Source organism: Alosa pseudoharengus, unplaced genomic scaffold (assembly GCF_046254945.1).
Source record: "Alosa pseudoharengus isolate Yale_2024_CS ecotype anadromous, Long Island Sound unplaced genomic scaffold, YU_APseudo_1.1 YU_APseudo_1.1_scf_2, whole genome shotgun sequence".
NCBI lineage: Eukaryota > Metazoa > Chordata > Actinopteri > Clupeiformes > Clupeidae > Alosa > Alosa pseudoharengus.
In genome coordinates, this window is record NW_027468663.1 from 30,983,583 (window position 1) to 31,002,372 (window position 18,790).

The window sequence follows — 18,790 nt, forward strand, 5'->3', positions numbered from 1 at the left end:
GCACCTACTCACACACCAAACAACACACCCCACCTTCCAACACCACACACTCATCTCCGCATATAGACGCAATAAAAACCTCAAAGACCTCCTCATACGCACCACCTTCACCCGGCACTTACAACCCCCACCCCCTAAAGAAAACCTACATTTCACCCCTCACTTATTTATCACTAATATCCATAGTCACTGTTCTGCACCCACTAACCCATTAAATTTAGACACTCCCAATTTAGTTTATGTTATCACCTGCACTCACTGTCACATGTTATACATCGGGGAAACTGGACATACACTACGCATACGCCTCAAACAACATCTGCACAACATACACAAAAATACACTCAACACTTATCTTGTCACACACTTCCAGACACACACCATCACACATTTGAGGGTCTGTGGCCTTGAAGGGAACCCAGGCTGGACAATTTTACAGAGAAAAAGAGCAGAGAGATTGTGGATTTGAAAACTTCAAACACTACACCCACAAGGTCTTAATGAAAAATTAAATTAAAGTTTTAAACCACTCTGTGTCTTTTTTACAGCTCCTCTCTTTTATCTTCTTTTTAACTTTTATTTTATTATAATTTATTTTATTTTATTTGACTTTTAGATGGGATTAGTGGGGCGGGGACAACTGGCCAGTGCATAATGGTCAAAACAACCACTCACCAAAACTAATTTTAATTCTAATTTCCTAACCCTAACCTTAATCCTAACCTCTAACCCTAATCCTAACTCTAAACCTAACCCTAAACCTAACCCTAACTTGTTATGACAAAAACCGAATGACACTTAATAACAGAAGTGTTATGTCATAAACGTTTGTGACTTGTTTATGACATGTTCATGACAGTGTCATGTCACTCTTATGTCGACACTGTCAAGTAAAGTGTAACCCAAAAGGGTAAAGCACTAGCCTATATATAATACTCTGGACTTTACAGAACATACAGCTATTCCAAAACAATCCCTAAAGCATGTCACTTCACTTTACTGTGAAGTCCGGACTAAAGTTTAACAGTAGGCCTAAATCTTTGGCATCTTCTGTGTAGGCCTACTTTGTGGCCCCCAACATCTTAGACTTGAGAGCTGATCACCCCCTGCTGAGCAGTTTTGGTAATAACACCCCTAAAAGAGGAACAAGATGTCAGTCATGTATACAGCAGCTGTACAGGCAACACATAAAGTAGCAACAAGACCAGATTAATCTTCCTTTTTCTCAAAATGGGTCACTAACCTCATTGCACTCTTGATACAGCACTGTAAACCACATCAGCAGCACCAGCAGTGTCCAGAGGCTGGGGGGAGGAGTTAGATATCACAACTCAGCTTTAACATGGAGGATCTTTCCATAGAAAACAGGGGCCAAAGTGCTTTGGTGTTCACTGAACAACATTACTCACACTCACAGTATAATTACATTATTATGCTGCTGGGATTGTGGTCTTACCTCTGTAGAACTGGGCTTGTGGCAGTGGGTCACATTAGGGTGGTCAGTGGATAGAGATGCTGCGGAACCCTGCAGATATGAATTAGAAACAACAACATAAGGTATTCATATTGCACAAAAACGAATAGCCCATCAACATGCCATCAACATAATTTTGTTTGTCTGGAATATGAGAAACCTGGGGTTGTTTGTGGTTGTTGCTTCTTTCCTTTAAGGCCACAGTGCTATATGTCAGGCTATCCTCAGGCTGAGGGTTTGTTGAGAGAGAGAGAGGGAGAGCGACCATGTTTTCATTGTTGATACTTCAGGAAAAGGTCATACATAACGTTAAGTTCTATTTCAACTTACTGTCAGGTTGTTTTTCTCTCTTGGTGACCTATTCCTCCCTGCTTGAGAGACGAAAGCTGTTATACCAACAGTGACCAACTACATGATCATAGTGCTCACTGTAACATTGCAAATGTACACACATCCATTATAGCCAATGCCAGACTAGAAGGTATAAAACGAAAATGACGCTTTGACATAAGTTGAGCCCTCATACGCTTGGCAAGAATCTAGCAAAGACTTTGACAAAAAACACAAGGAAGCACCACATGGGTATATGGCATGAAACATGAATCAAATGCAATATTGCAGCAAGGAATGACACTAGGGCAGTCAACAGAAAACAGGGCAAAACACATGAACCTGGTTCTTGAGTCCCAGGGCAAGATCATGAGAGGTGATTCTGTATTAAGCTCAGACCAATATTATCACTGTCATTCAGCAGTACGCAAGAAGAATGCTGAGGATCTAAATATGTGATTAGATCGTTATTTGCCACCAACAACCCCTATGACGCAGAGTGAAGTACTTGGTGTGAATCTTCTCACAGCTGCAGACAACTGCATCCTGTCTCAGTTTTTAATATCAGACAGCAGCAAACAACGGTGTTGTGTCTCATTTTAGAAATATATTGCATTACACGTTATACACAGTGTATAATGCCACTTAAATGCCACTTGTTTGTGAATGTGTGAACGTTACTTGAGAGATTCACACTTGTAGTTTTTTCCGATGCTTTTTGAAGATGTTGGCTAATGGAGTCAAAAATCTACAGACTACTCTCCTCAAAACTATTAAATCTAGCTGACTTTGCTAGACAAACTTTGCTTTTAGACATAACACAAAAGCTCTCGAAAAAACATACACACTCACTTGCACATACTCACATACACACTCACAGACACTTGCCACTTTGATCTGTCTGATTGGTGTGTGAACAACTTTGACCTTCATTGTTTCCAACTGGAGAATTGTGTGCTAATTCGGTTGAGTCTTATTACTGTAACTTGAGTTAATGAACACCAATGCTTTCTAAATGAAGGAGAACAATATAGTCTGGGGAATGTGTGTCTTCTAGTTTAGTTTTTGTCTTTTGGATACCAGCTATTGGCTCTACATTTGCAGTGTTTTACAACAGCCTTGGAAATGGCTAAGCCAATCATACCAGACTAAAACCATCGGCTCTGTTTTAGAGAGGAGAAAATTAACTTACCACAAGTTTTACAGAATACCAAGCCAACCACAGCAACCAGTAGCAATAGCAATCCAGCAACCCCGATTAGAACAGGTAAGGTCACATGCCTAACACAAAATAAACATGTTTAAAATCTTATGAAAATATTGAATATTGAATTACACACAAACACACACACACAGACTTTAATTTTTGGCTGAAAGTGATTTTCTTTGATATGGCAGATAATTTAAGATAATTTAAGGCTTAGGAATATTGTATAATGATAGTGGCAGTCACAATCAAGTTTCTATACTGATACATAGATAGAGGTTAATGAATTGGTGCCCAAAAGAAAACTGTAAACATACTGTAAACATTTTGGAAACATATAAGATATTCAGTTTTCTTTCTATCTTGAGGCAATTCAATACCTATGCCCTGCATTCCTTCTCTATTAAAATTAAATTTACAGCTCACAAATTTCTCCCATGAGAAAACATTTGAATGTTCTGAATCTGATTTATTAGTTCTGGATCCTACAAGGTTATCATAACAACATGTTCTGAATACAATTGTACAGTTTGGGATGGTGGTAGTATTAAATGATTACATGAAAACACTCACTCTGAGAACACCTTGACCTTGTTGTTGTCTACAGTTGCGTTAGTGACCCAATCTGAAAATGATTTATAAAATTGGATTTAACTTTTACACTGAGCTGTTTGTTTTACATGTCATCAAAAATTACACTTTACATTTTAATGGCCAAATATAATTGTGAAATAAAGAATCTTACTGTTATTCCTCCTTCCTGTGATTCCCTTTGTTGTTTCAGAAGAGCTGTGGCAATCAGTCGTGCATATAGAAAAGTCACAAAAATGACAAGTCTGAAATTATTTATCAAGGATAATTATAGGTCTTAGTTAACTTACTTAACATCATTGGTATGACCATGGCTGTTGCGGTTAGTTGTGTTTGGAATGGAAACTAGAATAAGAGAAAAGGCACAAGCAACAGAAACAGCTTAAATAACTCTATTTACTGTTAAACTAGTTAAGGACTTTAATTGTTCATGAACTAAGATGTAAACATACTTGCAGGTTTTTGTGTGATGTTGAGGTAAACGGCTCTCTGCAGATCTCCCACCTCACACCAGTACCAGCCTGAGTCTGTCTGCTTCATCCCCACCATCTCAACACTCAGAGTTCCAGACTCATCATCCCTCATCTGGGGGTCCCATCCCTCGTTTGGATCAGCAGGGGACCTGAACCCCCCCACAGATGAACACCTCTGATCTCTCAAACGGCACCATCTCTTCTTCTCTCTTCTGTATCGGGCACTATAGCGACACAGAACACTCACATCTCCTCCTGCCTCACCAGACACTTCACTTCTCTGTACAGACAGATCAGGATCTGAAAAATGTGAATCAAAATATAAATGAGAATCAACCTGTAAAGCATGAAATATACTTAGGTAACCTCACAGTGGCAGTATGTCTTACCAGACTGATACTTTATTGAAAGCTCCTTCATGTCATCATAGGGTGATGTTTCAGTCAGCGACATTGCACACCAGAAATTTGTGTAGTTTGTGGATGGCTGCATGTTTCTCATAGTCACAGTAAAGAAATTATATTCAGGGTAATCGGTCACTGTCACTTTGCCTTTGGTGCTATTGGCAGTTGCCATGATGTTACAGTAGTACAAAGCAGATCTGTAACACCAGTATTTCTTGTGATATTTGAATGAACGGTCATACCCACATGTCATTGTGATAGACTCCCCTGATTTAACTGTTAATTTGTTTGTCTTTAAGCCTTCATAGCATCCAGTTTCTGGTGATGACATTTATACAATGTTGGTTTATACAATGTTTTATGTTGTTCAATGTGTACAAACTCAATTGGTCATAACTCTAATTTTATCATCCTAAACACACTGATAGATGATGACTGACTTAGCTAAATGGAAAAGCATTAACAGTGACAGCACCTTCAGAGCGTCCATCGTGTTTGCTTGTTTGGGCAGAACTGCCAATCTGTCCTACTTCCTCTACTGTATCTCTGTAAAGCAACAACATTGCATGCTCATCTTTATTTTTAGCTGTGGTCTTGTCTTTAACACCAACCACCCTCTATTGGATCTTCTTTTGTACCACTTTTTATTTTTTTGCTGCCATACTTATTCACTGTGAACATAAATTTAGTATTTGTATAAAAATGAACAAAACTACACTCACCAGGGACTTTATTAGGTATACATGTTTAACTGTCAAAGGCTGCAACTCACACATTCAATACAACGCAATGCATTTAGGCTCGTAGACATGGTCAAGGCGATCTGCTGAAGTAGTGGAATAATACAACTCAATACATTTAGGCTCGTAGACATGGCCAAGGCGATCTGCTGAAGTTCACACTGAGCATCAGAATGGGGAAGATACAGGATTTAAGTGACTTTGAACATGGCATGGTTGTTGGTGCCAGACAGGCTGGAATTTTCACACACAACCATCTCTATGGTTTACAGAGAACAGTCTAAAAAAGGGAAAATATCCAGTGAGTGCAGGCAGTGGGTGAAAAAACCTTGTTGATGACAGAGGTCTAAGGAGAAAGGCCAGACTGCTTAGAGCTAACAGAAGGGCAGCGGTAACTCAAATAACCGCTCCTTACAAACTGAGCTACAGTAAGCCGAGGGGCATGAAAACATGGATCTGTCCTGCCTTGTATTAATGGTTCAGGCTGGTGGTGGTGGTTTAATAGCTGGGGGAGTAGTTTCTTGGCATACTTTTTGCCCCTTATAGTACCAACATCATTTTAACACATCCCCTGCTTTCCACTTCATTTGTGATCCTGCAACACAGTAATTTTAAATGATTTTTCCTGTTATTGTTTTCTTTTGTGAGAGTGCAGTCAAAGCACACACATCCTAGATTTGAAGATTGTGGGCATGTTAGAGCAGTGCTCTTCAACCACACTTGATTTGAAGAATTGTACAGTACTGTATAAGCTGATGAGCATGAAGGCAGGAATGGATTTCCTTTCTTGCCTCTACTATGGAAAGACTGTTGAAAGCCTCAGTTACTTGCATACATTCACCAAGAAAAGGGACCCTCCTAAAATAAAGAGTCTTTCTCCAACAAGAGAATATGCAGCGGAACACATCAAGCATGCATGGCCGCAAGTCTTTCTCTGGAGAGCACCTGACAAAAAAAAAAACCTCCTGCCTGTGTGTACTGATGATGTATCCCTGTTTGGCTGGAAAATAGAGGATGGGATTATTGTGCCTGTTCATGGCAACACTGATATTGCACCCAAAACAGGTCTACAGCTTGTTGCTTGTGGATGCAAGGCAGCATGCTCTAGGGCCTCTTGCTGCTGTCAGTCAGATGGACTACCATGCACCACCTACTGCCATTGCAGTAGTGGTGGTGAAGTTGGTGCAAATAAAAATTTAAAGATGGCTACTCTTTCAGTGGAGGATACTGATGACAGGGAGAAATGTCTGATTGAGTGAATGTTTTTCAGAGGAGACATTTGATGTTTGTGATGTGTACAAGGTAAGCCTGGCAACATGTTCTGTATATAGTTGCTGAGAAAGTACTACTTTGTTCCTTGTAACTTGTAACTATTTGATTAATTGTTAAGACAATTTGTTGCTCTGCCAACCATTTCAGCGGTGTGACCTTATCGGACTTTACAGATATTGTGTTCTCTGGAGGGACTTGAAATCATTTTTAGCATTTTGTATTGACATTGTTGATTTCTGTTTGAGAGTTTTAATTTGATACCATACATGATGGGTTTATACAGTAATGTGCATCTAGTTATTTTTTTATGGTCAAAAAAGGGGGCGTGGCAGATTATGTCATTTAAAAAAAAAATGCTCAACGGCATGCTCTGGCACCCGTCAGATTCTGAGTCTACACCCCCTAAACTATCAATTTATGCAAAACAATTGCATTCGTACCTTATGTCACACCTATCCTGGGGTTCTACCAGACTATTTTGGTTTGTTAGAAATTTTAAGGAGTCGATACCCGGAACAGTGCACCTGTACAAATGAAACTTGACATGCTTGTAGGCCCTCAGCTTTTCACACCCGTAAGGGTTTTGGCCACAGGGGCAGGGGCGGAGCCAGACATTGTAAACATTCGGGGCTTAGCCCATTTAATTTTTTTTTTTTAAATAACCCCTTAAATAATGACTTCTAGTGAATTTTGTGTAAACTAATGGACACATTGAGACTTAAAAAATGTGAAACTAACATTCAACAGATTCAAGGTATCTGACTGGCACACTGTGTAAAACTAGATGTACCGCGTAGCGGTACAAAATATGACCGCCGCTCAGTCCTGCACATCCATTCCGCGGAAATAAATCATATTAATGAATTTGTCTCCATCTTCTACTCCATCCCCCACTCTTGAAACTTTTGTGTATGCTTGTTTGGAATGTGTGTTTGCACACATTCCGCACACAAAGTAGCCTACTGGCGCTGCAAAGGTGAATAGATTTGTTTCTGGGCCAAAAAATCTGTAACATTGTTATAAAACCTTTAAAATCTCTAAACAATCACAAGTAGGGCAGTTCATCATAGTCCATCCATTGCAACTGGACTGATGAAAGGTACACCTGTAGGCTACATTGTATTTGGGAAAAGCAGAAGGTAGCAGCATAATGTATTTATTTATTTATTATTAAACTAAAACAATCCCTGTCAGTTCCATGCAGTTTTCAACAGCTATCAAGAAGAGAGGTCATGTCATGGATTTTTGTGAATGTTTCTTCTTCTACATATGCATAGGTTTAGTCATCTAGTTCAAATTATATTCAGCTTTATTGTCAATGCACAAATTAAATACCAGTAGTCTAAAACAAAATGCCGTTTTACCCAGTGGTGCAAATAACTGACATGTCCAAAAGGGCCTTCATGAAATGCGTTGCGAGACTGTTAATACACATTTTAACGGGCAAAGTTGAAGAGCTACTCTCCGTTATTGTTTGTGCAAATAATATGCTGATTCATGTTCCCTTGCATTTTGCAACCATGAGGTCCATGGTTAAGCTCAATCTTTTGATTTTCACCCAGCCTAGTCCATGGTAGGCGCCCGATAGAAATATTGTTTAATTTTGCGATTGAGATATCCACGCACTGGCGCCCCCCCTGCGACGTGTTCGCCCCCCGGTTTTAGAGCTATTCTAAATGCAAAAATGCATAGACATTGCATGACAAAACCGTGACTGTTAACAAACTATAAGCTATATAAGGTAGGCCCTATGCTAGGCCTATTACACAACACAAATTGTCACCAGGCTATGCTGGCGACCCAAATAAAATCTCCGTTGGAACCAATGGCTTACACCTTACAGTATCAAGCTGCCACCTCTTGGCGAAAAGTTAATAGTTTTGCATATCAGTAGTAATACATTTCACGTAGCTGTGAATCACGGAAAGGGCGAATGAAGTGGACACTTCTAAATGGAACCCAACCCACTGTACAGTAACTCAAGGTCTGTGGCTAAAGCAGCCATAATGAAAGCGTTATCATTGTTTGGATACTTCACACACACGTGTTTTTTAATCGCATAGACTACAACTACCAAGCTGGAATCAAAGCACATCGACTCCCCTCTCACACCCTAAACACGCACTTCGAACAAACAAAAAGCGCCTCAGTCTCACGGAATAGCCATAGGCAAAACTGTATCTGACCGGTGTAACGTTGGTATTAAATCATCCATCGCAAAGAATGATTTTTGTAGCACGTGCAACAAATATGTGTAGGTACAGCCCTGCCCTGAATACATCTCAACGTGCGCTCTAAAACATCTGGTTTAAATGGAGATGTAGATCATCACGGGATCATAGACAGGTTATCTTTCAGGTAGCCTAGGCCTATATATTTTCCATTAAAAAAACATCACGTAGCGAACGTGTTGTGGCTAACTCACTTAGCTCCTGTTAGTAGCCTAGGTTATGGTCATAAGCAAATGAGATGACAGTCGAAAGATACAATTAGTGCTGTTATCGATTTGCTTGGTAGCCTATAAACGCATTTATGGTTTTCTACAAATACATCAATAATCAAATTGGCCTCCATCACTCAACCATGCTAACGGTAAAATTATTTTACCTACGTTCTGCTATTGATAGGATTAACGTAGCCTACCTGCAGTAAAAAACAAGCATGTCCGATAAACATTCTCAGATTTATTTCGGCTTCAAGAGGAAATGGGAATTACATTTCATGCAGAAATCATCCTACCCTTAGACGTTCTCTGCGGTAAACTACTGTAGCCTACAGTCTTGTCCTTGTAGGAAGCATAGTGTCTTTCTAACCCACTTTAGATTAACTTCCAACAAAATTACGTCTCACTGCAACGATGCGCCATCTAGTGGACAAACGACTACTTATCGCCAATACTGGAAATGCAGCCATGATGATGATGATGAATATTTATTTTGGCTTTCTTTTAATTCTACTGAATTTGTAATTATGTATCAGCCGTTCTAATACCGATAGTATGTGGGTGCCTGTGTGTGTGTGTGCATGTGTATATGTGTGCACCACCATCTACAGGCCAATGAGTGTAGAGTCACTAAATGTACACATAACTTAATTTTTTAGACCCCCCCATGGATGAAATTCTACGAAACTTGGCATACCCCCAGAGAATGTCAGGTTAATCATACACATAAACTTTGGTGCAGTTCTGAACGTCTTTACTGAAGAGAGGGGCGATTAAAGCAGAATGATATTGCATTTTCATTTTTTACCGGGGGGGTGCAAATCACAAATGAGTGATTATGGGCTAAGTTGATGTGGGCCCTTGAGACCAACATACCATAAAAATGTCTTCATCCTCGGTGCCACGGTTCAGGTAGTTATTTAGGAAAAACTGCATTTTTTGGGTTTCGGGGGGCCCAGCGCGGAGGGGGAGTGGCCCCCGGGGACCAAACGAAATTTTTCCGTAAAAGTCTAGTGGGGCTACATACCCACCAAATTTCATGTGCCCCGGTGTTTCGGTGCCCCGGGTATCGTTGACCAAAATTTCAGGAAGTAGATGACGGAAAAAAAAAAAAAAAAAAAAAAAAAAAAAAAAAAAAAAAACTTTGACAATCCCTATATGACCGCTTCGCTAGCTTCGCTAGCGGCGGTCATAATTATAGTTTTGGGTCTTTCAAGAGGCAATATCTGTTCATATCTGTTTAGCATGTACTTAGTTAATTAAGCGTTTCTTATGGTTTGTATATTATAGTATTTGTTTATTTTCATTAGGCTATTGTTTGATATGACATTATTGTTTATTATTGCTATTCTCCTTCTTCCTCTTCCCTGATCTCATCTGTGTGACAAATATATAGAATATCTTATACTATAATATACATAATATTATGATATAATTACAGTATGGCCAGTCATCATGATACAAGGGTATTTTAGAAGGAATGCATTATCATCTTGACATAGGCGTTTCTAAATTATATTAATTTTGTAATTTAGCAAGATTATTCATAGGTTTCATCAGGTCCCTTTACACAGGTGCATAAAATCAAGCACCTAGATTATGAATGCAGACTGCATGGTGCTTGATTAACACACTTATGGAAAGGGCCCTTTCCTCTCAATATATCATTGTAATGTTTTTTTTTTTAGTTAATAATTAGTTAGGCAGCCAAAACAACATAACATGACTTTTATATTTATGTGGACTCTTGGATTATAAGATCTGTGGTGGTGGATAGGATATCAACAAGGTTTTAAGGTAGGCTAACAGTTAACATTCTTTTGTGCAACATATGACACTGAAAAGTTGACATGGGCAGATAACTGTTAATGGGGTTTTCTGACATTTTAAAACAGTGTAGCCTAATTTATTACAAGACGAGGATCACTTTGTTTTGGGAGCTGGAATTTCTTATTCTGCAGTAGGCTTAGCTAGCCTATGAGAGTACTGAATTTGCCCGACGAACGAGGACATTTAAGGTTAACGTTAAGCATTTAGGGAGCTAGCCAAGTAGCCTAACGTTAGCCTGCCTAACTGACTGAAAGCTCTTAACGTGAAATCACCAACCTGAAACAACACCATCCGTCAGTTCACTGGGCGATGCTGTTGCTTGAACGGAGCTGGGTGGTCTTTTGAAAAACTTTCTAATATCCATAACGTTTCAACAACATGTACAAAAAGTGTTTTATCACAGACTGTAAAAGTGACAGACTTCTGACAGGCTTTTTGGAACACCGAAGCCATGACGTAGCGTTGTCAAGGCAGCATTTTCACTGGATCTAAACAAATCAATCTAACCATTGAAATCACCATAGCGGATAGTAATAGAGCATTTTGTGACATTTATAGAGAAACCGAGGGGAAGTTATATTGGAAATAAGAGTTGCCGGGAATTTAAAACACAAAAAAAAGATTCGGGGCTTTTGAAAAAAGATTCGGGGCTTAAGCCCCCTAAGCCACCCCCTAGCTCCGCCACTGCACAGGGGCCACCTACAGTTCAGTTCAGGTAGACCAAAAGCAGTTTTTGCGGATTAACAGTTGCAAAGAAGTAGGCACATCGATTAAGCTCATGACTACTCATTTGTCACCACCTATGGAATGACATCAGAGCAAGAATCTAGAGCTTCACTGGCAGATATGCTCCATGTCTAATAGTATTACATAGCTTTGCCATTCTATCTCATGGAATTGATTAGAGATGAATAAATTACAACAACTACAGTATTTATTTTTTGCATTTTTTTATTTAAAAACTTTAAAAATCCAACTTTAGCATGTTTGCTATGCTTTCTTTTAATTTTGTATTTCTGGGTAGGCCTATGTGTGGCTAAATTATGGTTTCACAACACCTGCAGCCTGAATGAGTCTATTCTTAATTGCAGTATCACCTGAATATTCTAGGCTAATCTGAATGCACCTGAATGAGTCAAAACAACTTGCATGATGTTCAAGAAAAGACAACTAAGTTCAAATCTGTATAAAATATGACTTATCTCTTGTAACCCTGCAAGTGTGAAAACTTTCTGGTGGCATCAAAAAGTTAATTAATTGATTACAGTCATAGATCAACCCACTTTCACCAAAAAATGTTTTGTTTCATCTTCTTGCAATTATTGACACATTTGGCAAAATATTATTTGTCACCACAATTACAGTTCTAGTGCAACAATGTAGGCCTTCAGCCCAAAACAATGTGAAATGAACATATTCAAAATGTTGTGAAAGCTTTATATATTACAATTTTTATCCTCCATCCCATTCAGTTTTATTCTTTATTGGACCGACAGAGATGGATTACTTAAAGTTACAAAATGTAGGAGTTCAGTATTTGTCAATGTTCAATATACATTGCATTTACTCAATATTCAACGTACTGGTTACCATTGAGCACTAAGAGGGTACCCAACTCATCTCAAACTGATGAAAAAGACCATGATCCTATACATGGTAAAAACATTACATAGTGCAATACCAGGCTTTCTGGTGGTGACTATCATGTAAAGTTGTGACTAGTTCATCATGTTAAAATGATACAACATTGATCATTTTACACAAGACAGTGTTTTTTAGTATTGTTTATTGTTAGTGAATGCTGGAAAAGTCTTTGTTCAACAGCTTCTAAGTTACGAGAAGAGATAAGCAAAGTAGCGTATGAGACGTTTATACAAAGCTGATTTTAAAAGGCACTTAAAGAATCTTCAGTGACACATGAATTTATGTTGTCATATTTACATTCACCACCCTAAGCACAGTCATAAGCAGAGCGACCGTTATTCCAGTACAATCAAGTATGATCAAGATTGTATGGGCAATACTGTTGTAGTAAAATGTAGTAAGATCAATATTGTATGGGCAATACTGTTGTAGTAAAATGTAGTAAGATCTGAGCCTGGAATGGATACTGTCCAGTAGTGAAATGTAGACAGTCCACTATCTGATATGTCATGTTTGATTTCAGAGAATATGCCTACATTATACAGTAGAAATCCATTATAAACACATGCAAAAATACAATCACTCTCTCTCTCTCACACACACACACATTCACACACACACACACACACACACACACACACACACACACACACACACACACACACACACACACACACACACACACACACACACACAGGTACATGTAGAAGAGTCTGGTAGTTAATGAAGACACCCAGGCTAAATGGTATCCAAGTTGTGCAGAGTGCACTAATATTAGTGCTATCATTAGTGCTATTACAATATTTGTCCTGCACAGCATACGGATAAAAACCAGGAGTGTCCAGCATCTCAGTTCTTTGAGTGAAGGCCTGAGTAAAAATGGTACAATGCTCAGAATAGTGAAGGCCTGAGTAAACATGGTACCATGCTCAGAAGTTGTGTTTGTCCTTCCCCAGCACCTGTAGCTGCTGTGTGGAGGTGTTCAGGAAGACGATGGTGGTGTTCTTCCAGTCCGCCTCTCTCACAGGACAGACCTGTGGGGAACGGAAGGGTCATAGAAAATGAGCTCTGAACAAAGACCACTGAACACCACGGCACACGCGGCACCAGATCATGACATCCTACTGACCGTGAGCCTGGACTCCAGCTCCTCTAGCTCTTTGGCGGCTCGGCTCCTCTCTGATAACACGAGGAGAGAGGATAACATCAACGATATTAAACATTAATGCAACAATATTCAGGATTGTACCACTTTTGTAGGTGTGATTTTATAGGGAACTAGTTTTAGCATCATCATCAAACTCACTCTGATGGTTTATGGTCATGTGAAGGATAGGTGTCATTCTTAACTAGCTGTACTCTATAAACTATCTGGTCCAGGATGGGCCATGCAATATAAAAAAAAATGCTTTCATGGCACGATGCCAAACAATGCCAAACCATAATGTCAAAAGATGCCAGTTAGCATGTTAGCAAGATTTTATTTCAGTCCGTGCCTAGTGCAGGCCAAGATGTAATTGCATGACTCCACTGAAGCATTTCACATGGGACACACATCTATTTCTTCCTCTAAAAGAAATCAGGAAGAGAGTGATGCTCACTGTAATATCTCCATAGTTTCTGTGTGGCCAGAATCCCCATCAGCAACAGCAGGAGAGCCAGGCAAATGACCAGTGGAGGCATCCAAGCGTTGTGACTGAAAGAGTCAGAGGTTCACTGCAGATTCACCAATCTATGAATATCTCGGTTCGGCAGGAATTATTTTTCTGTCTGCTGTAGCCAAGGAATGCTGTGGCCAACAATTGCTTTTTCTCACCCCATGGACTATACTCATGAAGGGCCAAGACAGGAAGTGAATAAAGGATAAAGGATAAATTAAAGAAAAAATGTTTACGGTTGCTGGACAAATCCTCTTGCAGGTGGTGCAACTGCTTCAGTGCACGTGGTAGGATCAGAGCTCTCCATGACGTCAGTGACCAGGGTAGTCAGGTCTGTCACCACAGACGGCGTAGCTATGGGAAAAGACATGAAACAGTTTGCGTGTATGGAGTGGTGCATCTGAGACTTAGTGTCCCCATGATACTCCTTAGTGTCCCCATGAACAGAGTGGCTGAAGGTAAAGACCGTGTGTGACACTGGTAAACGGTGTGTGTGTGTGGATGTGTGTGTGGTGTCTTTGTTGTGCATGTTGCAGCTGGGATAAGAGACAGTACTTCAGCACTTCAGGGTGGTTGGGTCTGTCACTATGGACAGTGTGTCTGTGCTTAAAGAAAAAATGCAAAACAGCATCTTGTAGCAGTGTGTGTGTGTGTGTGTGTGTGTGTGTGTGTGTGTGTGTGTGTGTGTGTGTGTTACGTACTTGTGGCACGTGGAGTGACATTCACATGGACAGCCACCTGCTGTTCCCCGGAGGCACACCAGTACCAGCCAGTGTCCCTCCGCTGTGCGTTCTTCAGAGTCACAGTGAAGGTTTCCCATTGGTCGTCTTGGATCTCCACGGCCTCATTCCGGAAGGTTCCATTGGAGTCTGTCTTTACGCAAGAGCCCCAGTCCCCACTCCTGCACCACCTCTTCTCACTCTCCCTAAAACAGACACAAGTGTACCAACGCAAACTCAGACCAAAATGTAGTGTAAAGCAAAGAGATCCAGAGGTTAACTTGCCAAAAGTTTATCTGTAGATGTCTTAGATAAGTATTGCATGTCTCATTTTTATAACGTTGATCCTTTCTCATATAGGTAAGTTGAATATGATTTGTACCTGTGACGGAGACTGTATTGGCAGCGAACATCGATGCTGTCTCCTTCCTCTCCGTGCACCCTGCTGTTCAAAACTGACATACCTACGCAATAAAGTATAGAACACATAAATAAATAACGTACAGTCCCACGGCTTTGCCTATTAACATTGTACTCCAGAAAAATGGACAGTAAAATGTGCATATCACTATGCACAAAAATGCCTAAACAGCTTTGCTTATCATAGCTGTTTGTTTTACTTATGGTCCTCTAGATTAAAGGGACACCAGGCAACGTTTTCGTGTTAATTACTCATCTTCGTAAGTCGGTATATGGTTAAATGACTCATTACAGGGCGAATGAAGACTCTCTCGCCCGCCCCTACTGCCTGTAGGAAGAATATCCTGCTTGCAAGTTCAGTGTATCGTAACCGCCGACCGAAGCAGGATCAATTTATATCCTGCATCCACAGCACAGAGGCAGGCTAACGAAACGCTAGCGATTGTTGCAAACGTGTGTATAATGGCAGAGCCGGCGAAGAAGCAGCGAAAAAAAAACTTGACAGAAGATGCAAAGAAAAGGAAAAGAGCTTCAGACCGAGCGAGGGGGGAGTTTCGTAGAGAAAAAGCATCAGGCTTGCCTGGTGTCCCTTTAAATATCTGACAAGGCCAGATCACTGCAACATGATGCAGGTTCTACTGCTAGCCTGTGATGTGCCTGACCTGCCCCTCTTTCACCTGATATTTCATAGAACTTAAGAGGTCTGTGTCTTGAGCACAGCAATCCAGTTATGTTTGACAGTTATATACTTATTCATCACATCAGCCACCGTGCCATAACCTTGCCACACGCCACCAAGTGGCTTTGTTGATATTCTGCAGTGTGTCGTAGATTTGACATGGACATGGGCCAGGTCTGGAGCGTGGATCAGCTCTCCTCCTGTCCTTTGCAGTCTCCCCGAGTACGAGTCTCACCATGTACGACGCTGATGTGCAGGGCGGCGGCGTCGTCGGCGTGCCACATCCCCCGCACCTCCACTCCGCACCAGTACCAGCCCGAGTCCCCTTCCGTCAGGTCCATCATGGTCACCGTGAACACCAACTGGGTCGGGTCGTCAAAAATGGACACCCTGTTCTCTGCCGTCGGTGCGTCTCCCGTTTCATGAGAGCGTGCCAGGGTCGTGCAGAAGTCCTTCATCCTGCCCTGGCACCAGTACTTGACGTGGTGGATGTATTGGGGGTCATAGTGGCAGGGGACGGTCACCGAGCGGCCCTCGAACACAGCCACATCACCAGGGGTCACCACTAAAGCCAGGTTCCCTACCAGGACACAAAAGTCATTCACTATCAAGTCATTCACATTTTTCATGGGCATTGACCAATGTGGTTGAAGGGAATAGGGAAGTGAAATACAATATATGCATTGGGCCATTACACCTATAGGGGAACTTCTATGAAACACATGAATCGAGTGATTGATGAATTGAGTGTCCCAATTCTTTTGTCCAATAAGTGTATATTATAAATGTGCCATCTATCAAGTACTTACTGTTTTGATTTTTCTTAAAATACTTTCAGTTCCCTTTAACTGTTCCGCACATCTAATTTTGCAAACGTTGCTCAATATGAGGCACCAAAAGGAGAACACAGTGTTAAGGGAGCAATGTCCAGGCAAGCTTTACTCTCTAATATATTGGGAGCACACATCTACAGTACATTCTGTGTCCATTTCACTGCCCTGTTTGTTTTCTATTATGAGAGTGTTAACACTGAACCTGGCTTCACATTGATCCTTGAGACAGACCTTACTATGACACTATTTGCTTTGACTTGTGCTCAACAGAAGAATTAAGCAACAAATAGATGATTGGAATTGAACTAGACCATAACTTGGAAAAGTCAGTGAGAGAACGTCATAGTTTAAACAAACAATACTAATGTTTATACCTTTTGGGATTTGTTTAAAACACTGATTTGTAATTGATTGTGTGATGACTAACACCCAATTCATCCAGATGTAAGGAGAGAACCTATTATTTTCCGCTCAGATGCCGATATCAGCAACAACAATCAACATATCAGTAGAACGAAACCCATGTCCAACTCAAATCACAAAAAGTTGGAGTGCAAATAGTCACTTACATTTTACTGCTTACATCTACTGAAAGCACTTACCGGACAGCTGCAAGAGGACGAAAAGACAAGAGAAAAGGAGAGGCATCATGTTTTCCTTCCCCAGGACACACATTCCGCACAGCGGGTTTCCCAAGTCCTCCGCTGCTCTGAGAACCAGGACATCCTTCACATTTGCTTTCATTTCTCCCAACTCACGTGACTAGATGTGGCCTCCAGATGTGGAGGACGCCTGTAACCCTTTCAGTGCCATGATGCTGATGAACAATGTTGTGCATGGATTTGGACTGGGATATGTTCATAAGTGCTTTTAGATTGAGTCCCTGTGACCCTTGCCTTTGGAATAACCTTTTACACATGGTAAGGATTTGCAGTCATGGAATACATTCAAACAAAATCAGAAAACAATATTTTTAGCCAGCATCTCCCTAACCTTTTATCTTCTTTTCTTTTGTCATTTCTCATTTGTATTACTGTATCTATTTATTTGTATTTGTTTTACCATTTTCATGTATGTAGATGATTAATGTGACTAATGTGTTTACACTAGCACACAGGTTGGGGTGATGGGGGGCAGAGGAGGTGGAGTGTGTTCATCAGTGCAATGGCATGAGGATAAAAAGTCTTCCAAAGCCTACTGGTGTGTGCTCTGTAGCGCCTGCCAGATGACAGGAGGGTGAAGAGGCAGTGTCCAGGATGGGTTGGGTCCTTGTAAATGCTTAGGACATTCTTGCTACAGCAGGTTCTGTGAATTTCTTCCAGTGATGAGAGCTGTGTTCCGATGATTTTCTGTGCTGTAGTGATGATGCGTTGTAGGGCCTTCCTGTTGTCCACGGTGCAGCCAGGATACCAAGTGGTGATGCAGCATGTGATGATACACTTAATAGGTCATCTGTAGAAGTTGATTAGCAGCTGTTGCAGGAGATGGGCCTTCCTCAGGCACCTTAGGAAGTATATTCTCTGGATCCCCTTATTTGCCATCGCTTTGGTGTTGGTAGACCATGTCAGGTCACAGTTGAGTTGTACTCCCAGGTACTTAAAGGTCTAAACCATCTCCACCACCTCATTGTTGATGCTGATGGGACGGTGACCATCTTTTCTATGCCTCCTGAAATCCAGAATAATTTCTTTAGTTTTCCTAGGGTTGAGAACCAGACTGTTGTTTTGGCTCCATTCCAGTAGGTTTCCCACCTCCCTCCTGTAGGCCTCCTCGTTGTTGTTGCTTAAACTCTAATCACGATGGTGTCATCTGCAAACTTGATTATGATGTTGGAATCAGGTTTACAGGTTGGAGGTTTACAGTCGTGCATGAAGAGGAGTAGGCTCAGAACACAACCCTGGGGGGCCCCAGTGCTCAGTGTTATGGAGGAGAGGTGCTTACCCATGCACACTATTTGTGGTCTGTTGGTCAGGAAGTCTAGGACCTAGTTGCACAGATGAGAGTTGATTCCAAGGCTGTATGTAGTACTGTATGTATGCATGTTAAGGGTTTAAGACATTTTTTAGGGGGTTT

The 18,790-nt window shown here is 40.8% G+C and overlaps 2 protein-coding genes across 2 annotated transcripts; both read right to left on the minus strand.

Moving 5' to 3' along the window:
• Positions 1–874: 874 nt before the first annotated feature.
• LOC143134268 (uncharacterized) lies at positions 875–4,722 on the minus strand. The gene is made up of 11 exons (XM_076294487.1): positions 4,465–4,722; positions 4,055–4,375; positions 3,893–3,947; positions 3,757–3,800; positions 3,585–3,636; positions 2,997–3,085; positions 1,805–1,845; positions 1,635–1,703; positions 1,457–1,525; positions 1,244–1,304; positions 875–1,134 (listed from the first exon to the last, which is right to left on the minus strand). Exons 1-10 carry the CDS (start codon positions 4,649–4,651, stop codon positions 1,245–1,247), a joined length of 987 nt encoding a protein of 328 aa, XP_076150602.1. The 5' UTR covers positions 4,652–4,722; the 3' UTR covers positions 875–1,134; position 1,244.
• A 7,811-nt stretch (positions 4,723–12,533) lies between these two features.
• LOC143134267 (polymeric immunoglobulin receptor-like) lies at positions 12,534–17,439 on the minus strand. The gene is made up of 8 exons (XM_076294486.1): positions 17,320–17,439; positions 16,120–16,464; positions 15,168–15,249; positions 14,768–14,991; positions 14,303–14,420; positions 14,010–14,104; positions 13,538–13,587; positions 12,534–13,442 (listed from the first exon to the last, which is right to left on the minus strand). The coding sequence occupies exons 1-8, from the start codon at positions 17,390–17,392 to the stop codon at positions 13,338–13,340; spliced, it is 1,092 nt and encodes a 363-aa protein (XP_076150601.1). The 5' UTR covers positions 17,393–17,439; the 3' UTR covers positions 12,534–13,337.
• Positions 17,440–18,790: the final 1,351 nt, after the last annotated feature.